This window comes from Haliaeetus albicilla, chromosome 5, assembly GCF_947461875.1.
Source record: "Haliaeetus albicilla chromosome 5, bHalAlb1.1, whole genome shotgun sequence".
Taxonomy (NCBI): Eukaryota; Metazoa; Chordata; class Aves; order Accipitriformes; family Accipitridae; genus Haliaeetus; species Haliaeetus albicilla.
Window position 1 is genome coordinate 46,043,005 of NC_091487.1, and position 13,082 is coordinate 46,056,086.

At 49.8% G+C, this 13,082-nt stretch overlaps 2 protein-coding genes across 11 annotated transcripts in view; one reads left to right on the forward strand and one right to left on the reverse strand.

The window, feature by feature from the left end:
- TP53I11 (tumor protein p53 inducible protein 11) overlaps positions 1 to 4,900 on the forward strand; it is a 25,740-nt gene extending 20,840 nt beyond the window's left edge. For all 5 annotated transcript variants that reach the window (XM_069784656.1, XM_069784655.1, XM_069784659.1 and 2 more), the window contains one exon: positions 1,133 to 4,900. In XM_069784656.1, coding sequence (XP_069640757.1) covers positions 1,133 to 1,266 — 134 coding nt within the window. In that variant the 3' untranslated portion in view covers positions 1,267 to 4,900. The remainder of the gene's footprint in view (positions 1 to 1,132) is intronic.
- Positions 4,886 to 13,082, reverse strand: part of TSPAN18 (tetraspanin 18) — a 130,197-nt gene continuing 122,000 nt past the window's right edge. For all 6 annotated transcript variants that reach the window (XM_069784652.1, XM_069784653.1, XM_069784649.1 and 3 more), the window contains 3 exons: positions 12,104 to 12,283; positions 9,498 to 9,581; positions 4,886 to 8,560 (listed from right to left, as the gene is read on the reverse strand). In XM_069784652.1, the coding sequence (XP_069640753.1) occupies positions 8,513 to 8,560; positions 9,498 to 9,581; positions 12,104 to 12,283 (312 nt within the window). In that variant the 3' untranslated portion in view covers positions 4,886 to 8,512. The remainder of the gene's footprint in view (positions 8,561 to 9,497; positions 9,582 to 12,103; positions 12,284 to 13,082) is intronic.

Consider the following 13,082-nt stretch of genomic DNA (forward strand, 5'->3'; position numbering starts at 1 on the left):
CCCCACCGGGCAGGGAGGAAGGAGAAGCAGAGGTGGGCAGGACAACTGGCATGAGCGATGGGATCGAATGCGAAACTGGAGCAGCACCTTTGGGTCTGATGGGGGGGATGGCAGGCTGAAGGAGGTGTGGGGTGAGGGTCTGGGAGCCGCAGCGGACTCAGCTGGTGGGAAGGTGCTGTCTCTGCTGCCTGCCCGGGCACAGGGACACCCAGCTGTCCCCATGCTGTGCCTGGCTTGTGCTGGAGATGGCTCCTTTGCTCTGCAGGACTGGCAAAGATAGATAACCTGGCTCCCGGAGCACCTTCCCTGCCAGCTGCTCTCCCTTTTCCTTGCCCGGGGCTGCTCACTCAAGGGTGCCCAGGTGCAGAGGAAACATCTTCCTCCGATTCATTTATTTTTCTCCCTAAAAACATCTGGCCTCCATTGCCAGCACAGGTCATCTGGAGCGGGCTGCCTAGATGCTGGGGCTAACAAGAACAGACTGTAGCAACCTACACTAAAAAGAAGGGGCATGTTCAGTCTTACCAAAACAGAGAATAACCGTTCAGCTTGTTTCTAGGGAGCTTATCTATATTTAACAATGAAGGGGGTTCTTGTATGTGTATATTGGTAGCTCACTAACTGTGTTATAAGGTAGCTATGTGTGGGTAGCCAAAAAGGAGAGAGATGGTCGGAAAAGAGGTAGTGTGTATGGACTATGCATATTTTGTAGATGCTTCTAAAGTTGAAAACTGTTTATCGCCGCTGAAGCGGTCAAGCCACAAAGCAAACTCAGGAACCTGCAGCTTCCACAATTAGCATCTGAGCACAACAGAAACTCGCATTTGCCTGCGTGACCATTTCGGGCTGTGGCTGCCTGAATGTGGGGCTGCCTTTTAAAGCAAGGTTTCTGTAAGTGAGAGCTCTGGGGGCTGTGGCTAACGTCAGGGCTGTGAAATCAAGCCAGCGAAGAGCCTCTGCCATGGGTTCACGGTGCGTGTGAGCCTGTGCTGAAAGCTGCTGCGTTTGCAAGGCTCAGCAGGTCTTGCTAAGACACTGCATTAGAGGGCAGCAGAAAACAGTTTTGTGCTATTTCTCTCCGTTTTGTTTTTTCATCACCAACCTCTGCCTTGTCTCCCTCCTTCTCCTCCAGTTACCACTGTCTCCCTGGTTGAGAGTAGCCGGATAGCTACAGGTGCCGTGCTCCTCCTGGTCAGCCGAGCCCTCTTCATCCTCATCAGCATTTATTATTATTACCAAGTTGGACGCCGTCCCAAGAAAGTCTAATTCCTGGGCTTTTTGTCATGGGAAGGGTGGGGGGGGGTTTTGTGTCGGTAATTTTGCATTATAATTATAACTTTTTTTTTCTTTTTTTTTTTTTTGTTAGTCCCTTTTGGTTCTAAAGTGGTTTCCTTCTTTTCCACTTACCGGCATGAATCAGTGTGTAACCCGGTGCTGGTGGCATTGCCAGGTGAAATGGGCCAGGGGTGGGGGGGGCAGCAGCGTTTGGTGGGACCCCCCAGCCCCTCTGCAGGAGGCGAGGAGCAGTGGGAGGAAGGCACAGGGAGGTGCGTGGGCCTGGCAGGCTGAAGGAAAAGAGCCGGTTTCCAGGGTTGGGGAACTGGCCGATGGGAGCACAGGCTCTGAACCCGCTGGAACAAAGCACAATATAAGACCAGCACATTGAAACCAAATCCCTGAGGAGACAGGGCGGTAAGACAACTGACGGAAAGGACTCAGTGGCTACCCTTGGTAAGCCTTGCCCCTGCCTGGTGGAGTATGCCCTCGTGTACAGCCCGTTCCCTTTACAGCAAGTACTGACTGTCCTGGGAGCTGGACGGGGCTAGGTCGAGTTCAGCGCTTTGCGAACAGCTCTTCTTTCCTCGCTGCCAGGAAAAAAACCCCACCGTTCGTGGTTTTGCACCGGGTGCTGTGCAAAGCTTGGCAGGAGACAGAGCGAAAGAAGAGGGAGAGCCCTTGCTTGTTCCCTTCACTGGGAATAGCTTGAACTACACCACGTGAGAAGTGAAGGAGGCGATTGGAAATAGCCTGTTGAGCACAAAGACATCCCCTTGCTTACTATGTTTCGTGCCGTTTCCAGGCTGGGGTCCTGTTCCCTTCACCCCGGACCACTTCCTACACTTGCAGCTTTACTGATGGTAGTAGCGGTGGTGGATGTTTGTTAGATGGTGTCTGATGCTTTAGTTAAGCAGGGGCTGGAATGCTGATGTGGTTAGCACTAGTAAGAGCAGAGCGAGCATCGGTACAGCTGCTTGGGTCAGTGAGCAGCCTCTAGAGATGAGCCTCAGCTGTGGGAGATGGTGTTCCAGCCCTGCTGATGTGCAGGCATCACACCTCTTGTGACTTTGAGAAGAGAGGACCAAAGTTTGTAGCATTAAGATACTTAACTGGGATGAAGAACAGCAAGGAGCGAGGCATATGAAGGCATCATTGCCTTCTCTAGCTCATTCAAGGACGGACTAAATGTGCTTTAGTACTCACTGGCCAGTTTCGCCAACACCTCCTGGGCTTACTAGCATTGGCTGCCCAACTTCCTAGCGCTTTCCTTGCAGGTTATCCCTGTCCACAGCTGGGACTAAAGCCAGAAGGTCTGTGTACAGGATATGGACTTCTTACTCACGTGCTACTGTTGACTGGATCAAAGCGTGCCCTGGAATAGAGCTGATGTCCCAAAAATCCCAGTAGAAAGATGCTTACGCAAACAGAAGTGCTGGTGTGAACAACAGCCCTCAAGCCACTGCTGAGGCTGGGATCTATGGCTATTGCTGTTTAATATCTTCGTAGAGTTAGAAGAAGGTAGTGGGTAGTTACTGTATATTGTGTTAGTGCTTTTGGCATTTAGAAGCAGATGCATAAACTTGGGACACCGTGTGCATTGTACCTACTGGCCATGCAAAATGTCTGTCAGGTAAGAATATTGGAGATAATAGTTGAAACAGGAAACATCACAACTGTAATTTTTTTTTTTTTTCCTAAGAAGCAAATCAAAGGGAGAGGCAACATCCAACAGCAGGCTAAATTCTGGAGCCTCCCAACAACACATGCCTGCCAAGCTGCTTTCAACATGTCCAAAATATGATACTGAGCAACTAAAACTTAGATTTAAAAGGAGCCTTCCTGTTCAGGGGGAAGAGTTGGGCTCTAAGAGGGAAACCTTTTCCCCCGAGGGAGGAAATAAATGACCAAGCGCAGCCTGGAGAGTATCACAAATTTGATTGAGCAGTGCTGCATGGGGGAGCTGGAGCGTGGCATGTTGCTCTCCCCCTGCGCACCACCTGCATGGGCAGCTGCTGTGGCTTCAGTGCAGCACTTCGGCTGTAGTTGTTGGTATAGGTACGTAAAGCTTGATTCTTTGTGTTTTGGGGGGGTCACATGAATGTATACATAGACTGGTCTTTGGTTTTGGGGAGGGGTGGGAAATGATGTTTCTAGGAAAGACAAGTAAAACTGACCACAGCAAAAGCGATCTTGCAGAAGAAGGAAATGGAGGGTCATCTTAATGCTGGCCTCCCATCTGTGTTGGCTGCAGGTCCTAGGAAGGTAGTTATGACTCTTGGTCTGTAGATGGCTGGTTAGTGTACCTTAAAATGTCATCCAGCAGGTCGGAGAAATGAGTTACTGCATTATGTAAGAGCAGTTCTCCAAAGACTTCTTGATGGTTAGATCGGGTAGGAGGCGGGGGAAGCGGTTACAGCTTTCCTACATTGGGTGAGGTCAGATTCCTCTGGTTCCCTGCTTAGCAGCTGCCTCTGCAAAACTTAAAACAGTGAGCCGCTTCTAGTTTTGCCAGTCAATGTCTTCTGCTCCAACACAGAGCAAAGCCCGGGGGAGAGGTGATGTTAAAAGAGGTTTCATGCTACTTGGTACCTAGTCCTGGAAGGGGAGAGACGAAGAAATTGTTTTATTTTCATGCTTCTTGCTCCATCTTGCTATAAGTGGGTCATGTAGAAAGCATGGAAGCAGACTGGGGCTCTACACCTCTTCTACAACTGTGTGAAAAGGGGCAAATGGATGCCCCTGCCTGGCAATGGCTACAAAAAGGCTGTGGTCCCCTGGCATGGTCCCTTCTCACCAGCAAGGTGCTGCAGGAGAAACACGGCCAGGTGCACTGGAGGAGGTGAATTTGGAGCAGGTGAGGTCAAGGAGGGAGTTTCTCAGGGTGGCTTGAGGATGGAGCCCAGGCAGAGGATCTTGTAGTGCTGCCAGAAACCAACTGTGCCGGGTTGTCTTTGCTCTGTTGTGAACTGGGGGGGAAAGGGAGGAGGATGCTGTAAGGTTTGTACGGAACCGCGTCCCGAAGGACAGAAGGGTTGGCGTGGCAGCTGCAGGTGGCAGCTGACCATGTAATTTGGGATCAAAAGCCCGAGGCATCACCTCAGGCTCTGCTACTGATCTGCTGAGAAGAAACATCCATCTCCATGGGCCTCAGTTTCCTTATCTGCTAAATTGTGAGAAAAGGCCTTGGACTGACATCATCTCCCAAGGGAGACTGCAATGAATTACCTGCATTTGTATAAGGTTGTGCAGGGTTGGGAGTCGTGTTCCCCTTTCTCTGCCAGAGGATGGACCCAAACCCTTGCATTCATCGAGCCCTCGCTTTTGAGGGTGAAGAAAGCTCATAATTCACATAACTCCCTACATCGCCTTATTTACGCCTAACCAAGATCTGGCAAGCTGGTGACAAAGGAGAGGCTCTGTCTGTCCTAATCTGGCCTCTCCTTTCTGGTCAAGGGTTTTTACTTGGGGGGGGGGGGGGCAGGGGAGAAGGGGACACTTCAGTTTATACCTCATTTTAGCTGCTGTACCTGACTTTATTCTTTCTCCTCTGGTAAGAAAGTGACTGTACTTAACACCAAGCAAATAGTGAAAATTAAAGCTGTTTCACTTCACTGTCACAATATCTTTCTTTTATTTTTTATTTTTTTTTTAAGAAACGCACACAAAAACCGTGCAGAGAGTGCTTCAGGCTTGTGTTCTGGTTTATATTACCAAAAAAAAAAAAAAAATTCCTTTCAATATAAAAAAGCATTACAGTAGGGAATACAGGATAAATTAGCTCCACTATCTAATAAAAAGAACATTTACAATTTTTTTTTAAAATAGATTTCAAACATTATTTCACACGCAGCCCTTTTCCCAGGCATTCGTGACAGTCAGTTGAGCATTAAATAACAGCCAGGAGGCAGGGGTGCTGAGAGGGGCTGTGGGCTTACAGGCACAGGCTGCTCTCTCCTATTTCCCACCAAGGTGCCTGGGCCACACTCCCAGTGCTACAGCTCCCTCTGGTCCCCAGCCTGCCCAGAGCTCTCCAGCAAGCAGTGAATCTAACTTGAGCCCCTGACCCCAAAATATTCAGCAGAGCTGTTAAAAAAACAAATATAAAAATACAGTCGCTTCTCCTGCCTACTGTTCTGAAAACTACTGTACAACAGAGGGGGCAGCCACGTAACCAAGGGACAAAAACCAACAAATTTACATGCTTTGCCATACAGCAGGAGTCTGCTTTCTGGGCTTGCTTGTTCATTAAATTCCCCCAGGGGAAATTCATTCTGCCTGTTACCAACTTCCACAGGTCCTCTCAGATTTGCACGTCTCTTTACAGCTATCTCCAGTTCTTATTTAAAACGTGCTGCCTGGGGTTTCAAGCTGCGTTCCCAGTGGCCCGCTAGCCAGCTGCAGAGAGGATTTGAAGTCTTCATCCAAAAAAGAGCAATAGGGGATCAGTGAAGGTAAGAGAGGAAAAACAGCTGTGCAAAGGCCAGAGTAACAGATGAATAAGAGATCCTTTTTTTTTTAAAAAGATACAGGGACTACCGTTAGGGAGAGAGAAAGTGAGAAAGCTAAAAACAGACGAAGTGATGAGTACAGAATTAGGAAAGGCAAAGAGAAATGACCCAGCAGCAATCCTACTTCAGGTGTGTCTATTTATCACTTTGCACTCTGGCTGCTTCGGTCTGGTTCCCCCAGCTCCGACAGGTTTTTTTTCCCCCATGCCACTGGTGGCAGAAAAAGGCTTTAAGGCTTTTTTTTTTTTTTTTTTTTTTTCTCCTTCAGCCACCCACCATGCACAAATCAGGGTATTCGCCTTCCAGGCTCTGACCTGAGACAGCCAGGCCTTTGCATAATAAACTGAGGGAAAAGGAAAAAAACTGGGAGGCTGGGGGAGGGCAGTTCTGCTTCTCTCACTCACCTCCAGCCAAATTACCATCTCTGCTGATGGTTTTGTTCCTCCCCTGGGAATTGCTCTCCCAGAACAGTCGCTGACACCAGCTCCTGAGGCAGAAGCAGAACAGATAAGCTCGGCTTCTGCTCAGCCCATTCCCTGCAAGTAGTAGATGCAACAGATTTTTCCTATCTTGAGCGCAGCACCTGCTGCTGGGTACAAACACTGCTGGTTTTTGGCTAGCAAAACTATTTTCCTTCACTAAACAACAGACCAGAATTTAATGCTAAAATGCCTCATTAAAAGAAGGTCCAGAGGGAAATAGTTCAGAAAAGCTTTCCACAAGGTTTAATGCAACATCTGAGGCCACTCGGCAGCCCTGGCTGCCTATTTTGTTGCTGGAGTACGCTGACTGCGGCACGGGGGGGCTGCAGCTCTACCTGCCCAGGTCCTCTCCTGCTGATGAGCAAATTGCTGGTCTCAAATGAAGCTTGAAAAAGCTCTAATGCCTCCTTCCTATTCCATAGCATCCCCATTCCCCCAACCCAGATATTTAACCAGGTTCTTTGTCTATTACGGACCGGGCTTTCTGCTGCTTTCCTTCCTTCCCTGTAGCCTGTGCAGTGCCACTGGGAGAGCTCAAGGGACACAGTGGTGTAAGGGAACAGCCAGAAAAACGTACCTGCTGCTGCAAAGCCAGGGCACGGGCACGAGGTTACTGTTCGGCTCCTCGCTGCTGCCTTCTGCCCTCTCTCCTTCCTTGCCAGCGGTTACAGCTTTCAGAGGGGCTGGCTATATAAAAGTGCTCCGTAATCTGAGCCTATAAAATCCGTAAAAAGACCTAAGCTAAACAAGAAACCACAGCCCCTTCTGTCCTCCCCCACAAGTCAAATGAGTTTGGGGTGAGGGTGTGACCCGATGAACAATTAAGGCAACAGGGGTTAATGCTTCCAGAGGAGAGAAACCAGTGACCTGTCCAGGTCGATAGCCACGGCCACTGGGAGCAGCGGCTGGACCAGTTCGGCTGCACGCTGGGTGCTCTTAGAGCCTGCCTGGGGCCTCGGCAGTTCCATCGTAATCTCTGACCGAGGTCCAGTCCCAGGCGTCTTTCTCAAGTTCACTTCCAAATGGTTAAGTAGATGACGCATTAGTGAAATGGCAAACTATCTCGAGGGAGGAAACACTCTCAACTAACAGGCAGACTACAACAATTCTGACTTGATGCTTTCGTCACGAGCCCGTGGGGAGAATCTCGGGGGAAATCTTCTGAGCAGAAATGACGCCACGAGACTGTTTCAGGCAAACAGCATGGGAGCGGCTGACAAACCTGAGCCTCCTCCATCCAGCGCCATGCCTGGACCTCCCCTTAGGGCTGGAAAGCATGTAAGAACCACTGCAAATAGTTATGCTAACAGCACCACAAACCATTTTTGCAAGTATGAAGGGAAAGGCAAAGTCTGACAAGATTTAAAGACTATTTCCTCCCCTTCTCAGGAAGGTAGCAGTATCAATGATTCTTGACCAGAGCCATTATTTTTCCCAGGAGATGGGAACACAGCAGGGAACCATTTGGGTTTTGTTTTTTTTTTCACAACAATGAACAGTAAATCTTAGTAAAGACAGAAAGGTAGGCACCAAACTCTTGACCATCAGCCAGCCTTAGCTGAGTCCCATCGCTAAGTGAGACCACGTTGCCCCTGCTTGGGGCTCCAGAGAAAAGCCAGCCTCACTGAAGTGTTTGACTTCTCTGACAAGTTTCAGGTGACAGGGGCAAAGCTTCCACTGAAGAACGCGTGTTTTCATTTTGTGGCTGGGAATTAAAGCCAGAACCGTGCAAACGATGACTACCTACTTCTTAGATGAGCCACCGCCGCTTGTTGCAAACCCACCTGGACAGTCACAGACTTCGGGCAACCTGTTGCCTTATCCAGCCCTCGCGTGCCTGTTCTTTAGTCCTTTGCTGTCTAAAGCACGATAAAAGTCGCAAACGGTAGGCACAGCCTTGCGGGAGAGGCAACTCTACTTGTCCTCCCGCTCCCCCCCACCGGCTCCATCAGTCTCTAGTGCAATCGGCTGCGCTGGGCTCCTGCTCCACGGCTGCTGCGGGTGGCTCTGGGCAAGGGTCTGGTGTACAGTGTAGTGCACATCACCTCAAAGTTCCAGCCCCTGAAGTACAATCCTTTTGGTCATTCATATATTACAACCCTCTTTTTTTTTCTTTTTTTTTTCCCCCTACCCCATTTTGTTAAAAAAAATAAAGTTTTTTTGGGTGTTTTCAGGTTTTGTTTCTTCTGATTTTCCTTCTTTCTTCTGAGCACGTGGGGAACGCGGTGATTCATGGGCCACCTCTTACTGGATTCCTCGAAAGAGACACATAGCAAAGATCATGGCAAACAGCTGGGAAAGGGGGGGGGGGGAGAAAAGGGCAAAAACAAAACAGAGAACCACAAGAGTCAGCTGCATCTTCCAGAAGATCGGCAAAGCCCTCCCTGGCCCTGGGACCGCTCCCGTCACTCCCTCCTGCCCAGCAGTCAGTGACACAGCGAAGGGGACCCTTCTCACCACCCAGGGGAGGAGGCCGTGGCAAAACTTCTTTTTTTTTCCCCTGAAGACAATCCCTCCCCTCCTTCCCCTGCCCACCCCCAAACGGTTTGTGGTTACAGCAGCCAGCCTGGCTTCGTTCCCAAACTGCCCTCGGTGTTGCAAGGGAGCAGGACCTGTGGTCCCTGCTCGGCACATCATTGCCACCGCCTGGGACGGGAACAGCCTGGCATTTGTGGGGGCTGCTGGGGCTCCCTGCCCAGATCCCTCTCCTTTGCACAAGACAGGGGAAAGCACCCAGCCTTGCCCCAGCGATGCTGCTGGGACCTCGGTTCTGGGCTAATGTCATGTCTGGTGGAAGCCTGTTCCTGGGAAACATCACCAAAAAGCAGGTCCTGATGCAGGATAATGAAGATGCTCTGGAGCCAATACGGCTTCAGCCTCTAAACAGAACTTTTGAAAGCAGAGGCAGAGTTTGAACACGTTAACCAAATGACAGATTAGTCAGCTCGCTGGGGTGCTACTGCAACAAGGGCAGCGACTACGTGGGGTCCCGGGGCAGGCGGTGGGTCCCCAAAGCCCCCGTGGCCAGCGTGGCAGGGTGCGAGCTCTGCAGCGAGCCCAACGCGAGCTGGCACTACTACTACCCGGGCAATTAAAACCACAACTCAATAACCTGCTCACGCTTTGCAGGAGCGGTTTTTCTCCCGGCAAGGGGGAGCACCTGCCCGTTTGCCTGGCTGCTGGACATCTACCGACACCGCTTTTCTTCTAGTCACGCAATCGTAAGTACCTCGATAGCCAACACTCCAATGGCAAGGGCTCCTGCGAGGTACACGTAGGTCTCGAAGGAGTTCAGGATCACAGTGTAGCAGCCCTAGGAAGGATAAAATAGTGGTGAGACGTGCCCGAGCAGCACATCGCGTTGTTCTCACAGCGTAGCCCTCGTTAGTACGAGAGGTGCTCTCGGATCCAGGCACCGCGAGCACGGCTCCCTCACCCAGCCCCACGGCACGGGAGGCAGAGACCCACGGGACAGAGCCGGGGAGGGGAAGGGTTTGTTGTAGCGGGATAGGAAGGGTTCACATCCACAACCCCTCGCTGACCACGAGGAACTGCGAATTCTTGCAGGGCAGAAGGAGCAGCAGGGGAGAGGCACCACCTCTGCAAAGGGCAGAGACTAAGCACAGAGGACAGGACCCTCAGGGCAGACGACAGGCAGCCCGGGCTGGCGAGGGAAAAGGACGGTTTCTTTAAAGCCGAGGCAGGAGATTCTTGAATCCTCTCTCATAGCCAGCAGCTCTTTCACACCCCAGGACCTTTTCTCCATGCCTTCCCCCAAAGGAGCACGGATGAACACCTGCCGATCTTCTGGCTATAGGAGAATTAATTTCATTACGAACTCGGGGCCATGCACTACAGCTATCCTTCCACTGATGCAGCATAGCGACCATCATCTTTAATGTCATTTATTATAGCTCATAAAATTAACAGCAGCTAGATCTTCCACCATGGTTTCTGGATGGTTTTGGAAATCACCAGCTTATCCCGGCCTCAGTTCTCACAGCCTAAAATTCCAACCCACCGGCAAATTTCTGCAAATAGGTCACACGTAAAGAGAAAAGTAGATTGGAGTTTGTCCAATGTAAAAGGTAGCTCTCCTCCCCACTGAGCATATACTTCACACACACACGTTTAATCCCATCCATACTGCTGGGACGTTTCAATCACCTGATTTTTTTTCCTTCCACCCGTAAAGAAAGCGTCTGAACCGCAAAGACAGCACAACAGTTACGTACCGGTGTCCGTGCCAGACCCTGCTCACTGTGAGTAAGACACAACCAGACGAGAGTGAGGGAGAGCACAGAGAGGACCCCCTCATGAGGCAGACCCAGGCAGCCCACACCGCTGGGGCAGTAACCGAGCTGTTAAAACCACGCTCTGGCCAACACGGGACAGCTCAGCAGCAGCTCTGTTCTGGTCACGTTTCAGCCCAATTTTCGAGGAAAAGCATCTAGCCTAGCAACAAAATGTTTGGGTGCTTGCCAGAACTCCAACCTTAACCCAACTTCCAGCTCAGCTGGCTACGAACAGGGGTGAGCACAAGCATGGCCAGCACCGTCCTACCAGCACGGGGTCCCAAGAGCCTGACTTTGCTCCCAGAAAGTCTGAATTCGGCCATCAGTTGCTTGGGAGCGTCTATCCCATTTTACAGAAGTGCCTCACTGCGTGCTTGGTGACACTCGCTGTGCACGCAGCTTCTCCCACCAATATCACGGTGACACGGGCTCACGGGAAACCTTCCTTTTCCATAGAAGTGGTAAACCTCAGCATCACCACTCAGGGAAAGCTAAATCTGTTATCTGCTTTAACGCCCGTTCTCAAAATGCGTTTCTCTTTCCTTCCCTGCTGTTTGTCATCTCCCTCTCCCTTCCCCATCTATTCACAGCAATCAGACCTGGCAGAAGCAGCACGGTGCTGTCTGCTATGATGTCTCACCCAAAGTGCCTTCGCCAATCATTTCCAGCTGCCAGGCAAGGAAGAGCTCACACGCTGCTTCCAAACTCCTTTACTCTCTTTCACAATCTGTTACCAAGTGCTGAGAAGAGGACTGCTGCTTAGTCTGGAGAGAAAAGGAGGCTTGTACATAGGGTCAGTACAGAGCTCACCTGGCTTATTAAGGCTGAGGTGAACACAGTCGGGAACTTTGCTAGAAAGTTTCTTCAATTTCATATCTCGGTGACATTGTAAGGAAACATGACTGCAGTATCAGTGTCAATGACATTACGCTGAACTGTCTTGTTCCAGTCCAGTATTGGGAAAAATTGCCAAGTTGAGAGGCCTGGCAAAAGCAATGCCTTTTTTCTACTATAAAGAGTAAAAGAGCAGAGAAATGCAGCTTTCCAACACTTCTCTTCCTTGGAAAACAGACATGGTTTTCTGTGGCTGTTTAACCCTCAATCTCTTGGTTGCATATGTCGTTGATGAGGAATCTTTGTGAACGAAACTGGAGCCACTAGCGCAGCCAGTAAGAGCCAACTCCATCCCGTCCTCCCTGACCTGTGCTGGCTTGCTAATTAACTTCTCAGAGATAGTACTAACCTTCTGAAACACAATAAAACTTGATGCAAATTTCCACTCCACCTCTCAATCCCTTGGGAATATCTTCTTATTTCTGCTGATACAGCACAGCACAGACTTAGCAGTGCACACAGGGAAAGGGGATTTTCAAAATCAGACATGTACCATGACTTCAAAAGCTATCAGCAGAAGTGTAATTAGGATGCGAGCTGCAGGCAGAATGGCACAACGTGCCAGTTTCACTAGCTACCCACGACCACTGCAGCCATCTCGCTGCCCACTGTGAAACTCCTTTTCCTGCTGTTCAGCTTCCCTTACCTGTCGGTTCTGGAACCTCTCGACGCCTGTGAGGCAGGCTTCCCTGTTGACAAACATTCCTTCCCGGCTCTGGAGTTCTCGCTGGCAACAAGCCTCTGGTGTCGCCTTTTCCAAAGAGGAGTATGGAAGATGAGGGACAGCTTCAAAATCTTCTGGTCCGTTCACTCCACAGCAGGCAAACTAGGGAGCGACACAGAGAAGAAAGGAAGACAGAGATGATGCTTTGCCCTGAAAGCAGAGATAAGAAATCTACCAAAGACCTATTCTTGTAGCGATCAAAGCTTTAGTCAAAGCAGAGACAAAACAACTGTTGTTTCCAAAGAAGTGGGCTGTGCTTGTACCTTGGAGCTTCTGTTTCATCAAAGCCTTTTTATAAAGTCCCACTGTTCCCGTGTCGTACTGTAGACTCTAAGGTACCGCTGGGAATATTGCCACGAACTACGCAGGGCTTTGGAGCACATCCAGAATGACTTGCTTGAGATCACCCAGTAAGTCTGTAAGGGAGCCAGCAGTACAATCCAGGCTCCCAACTGCCCGCCCTCCCCATAGCTAACAGCCAGAATTGTTGCTGCTCAAAGGCACTGCTAGGTGATTCAAGTAAAGTCCCTTTTTACGATTCAAGTCAGGTCCTTTTTAAGGATTCGAGTCATACTCTGACTCTGTCTCCTTTCAGTCAGCAAAAGGAAATGTCTTTATTAAAGCCCTGAATCAGCATGAAGGGCAGCAATCATCTTTTTCTTTTAAGATTAAAATTGACTTTTCATCTGCAGAGCCTGACATCCTGCTCTTCACTCCTGAAGAGATACACCACGGGCTGTACTGAGCACTAGGTTCACATCTGTACGCGCGCACACACACACCTTTTTGCAGTAGATAATAGCAACTCCAATTCCAATGACAGTCCATCTGTAACCTGCCTGATTAGGACTGTAATAACAAAGTCAATTCTGATGGCTAATATTTCTATACTGAAAATACA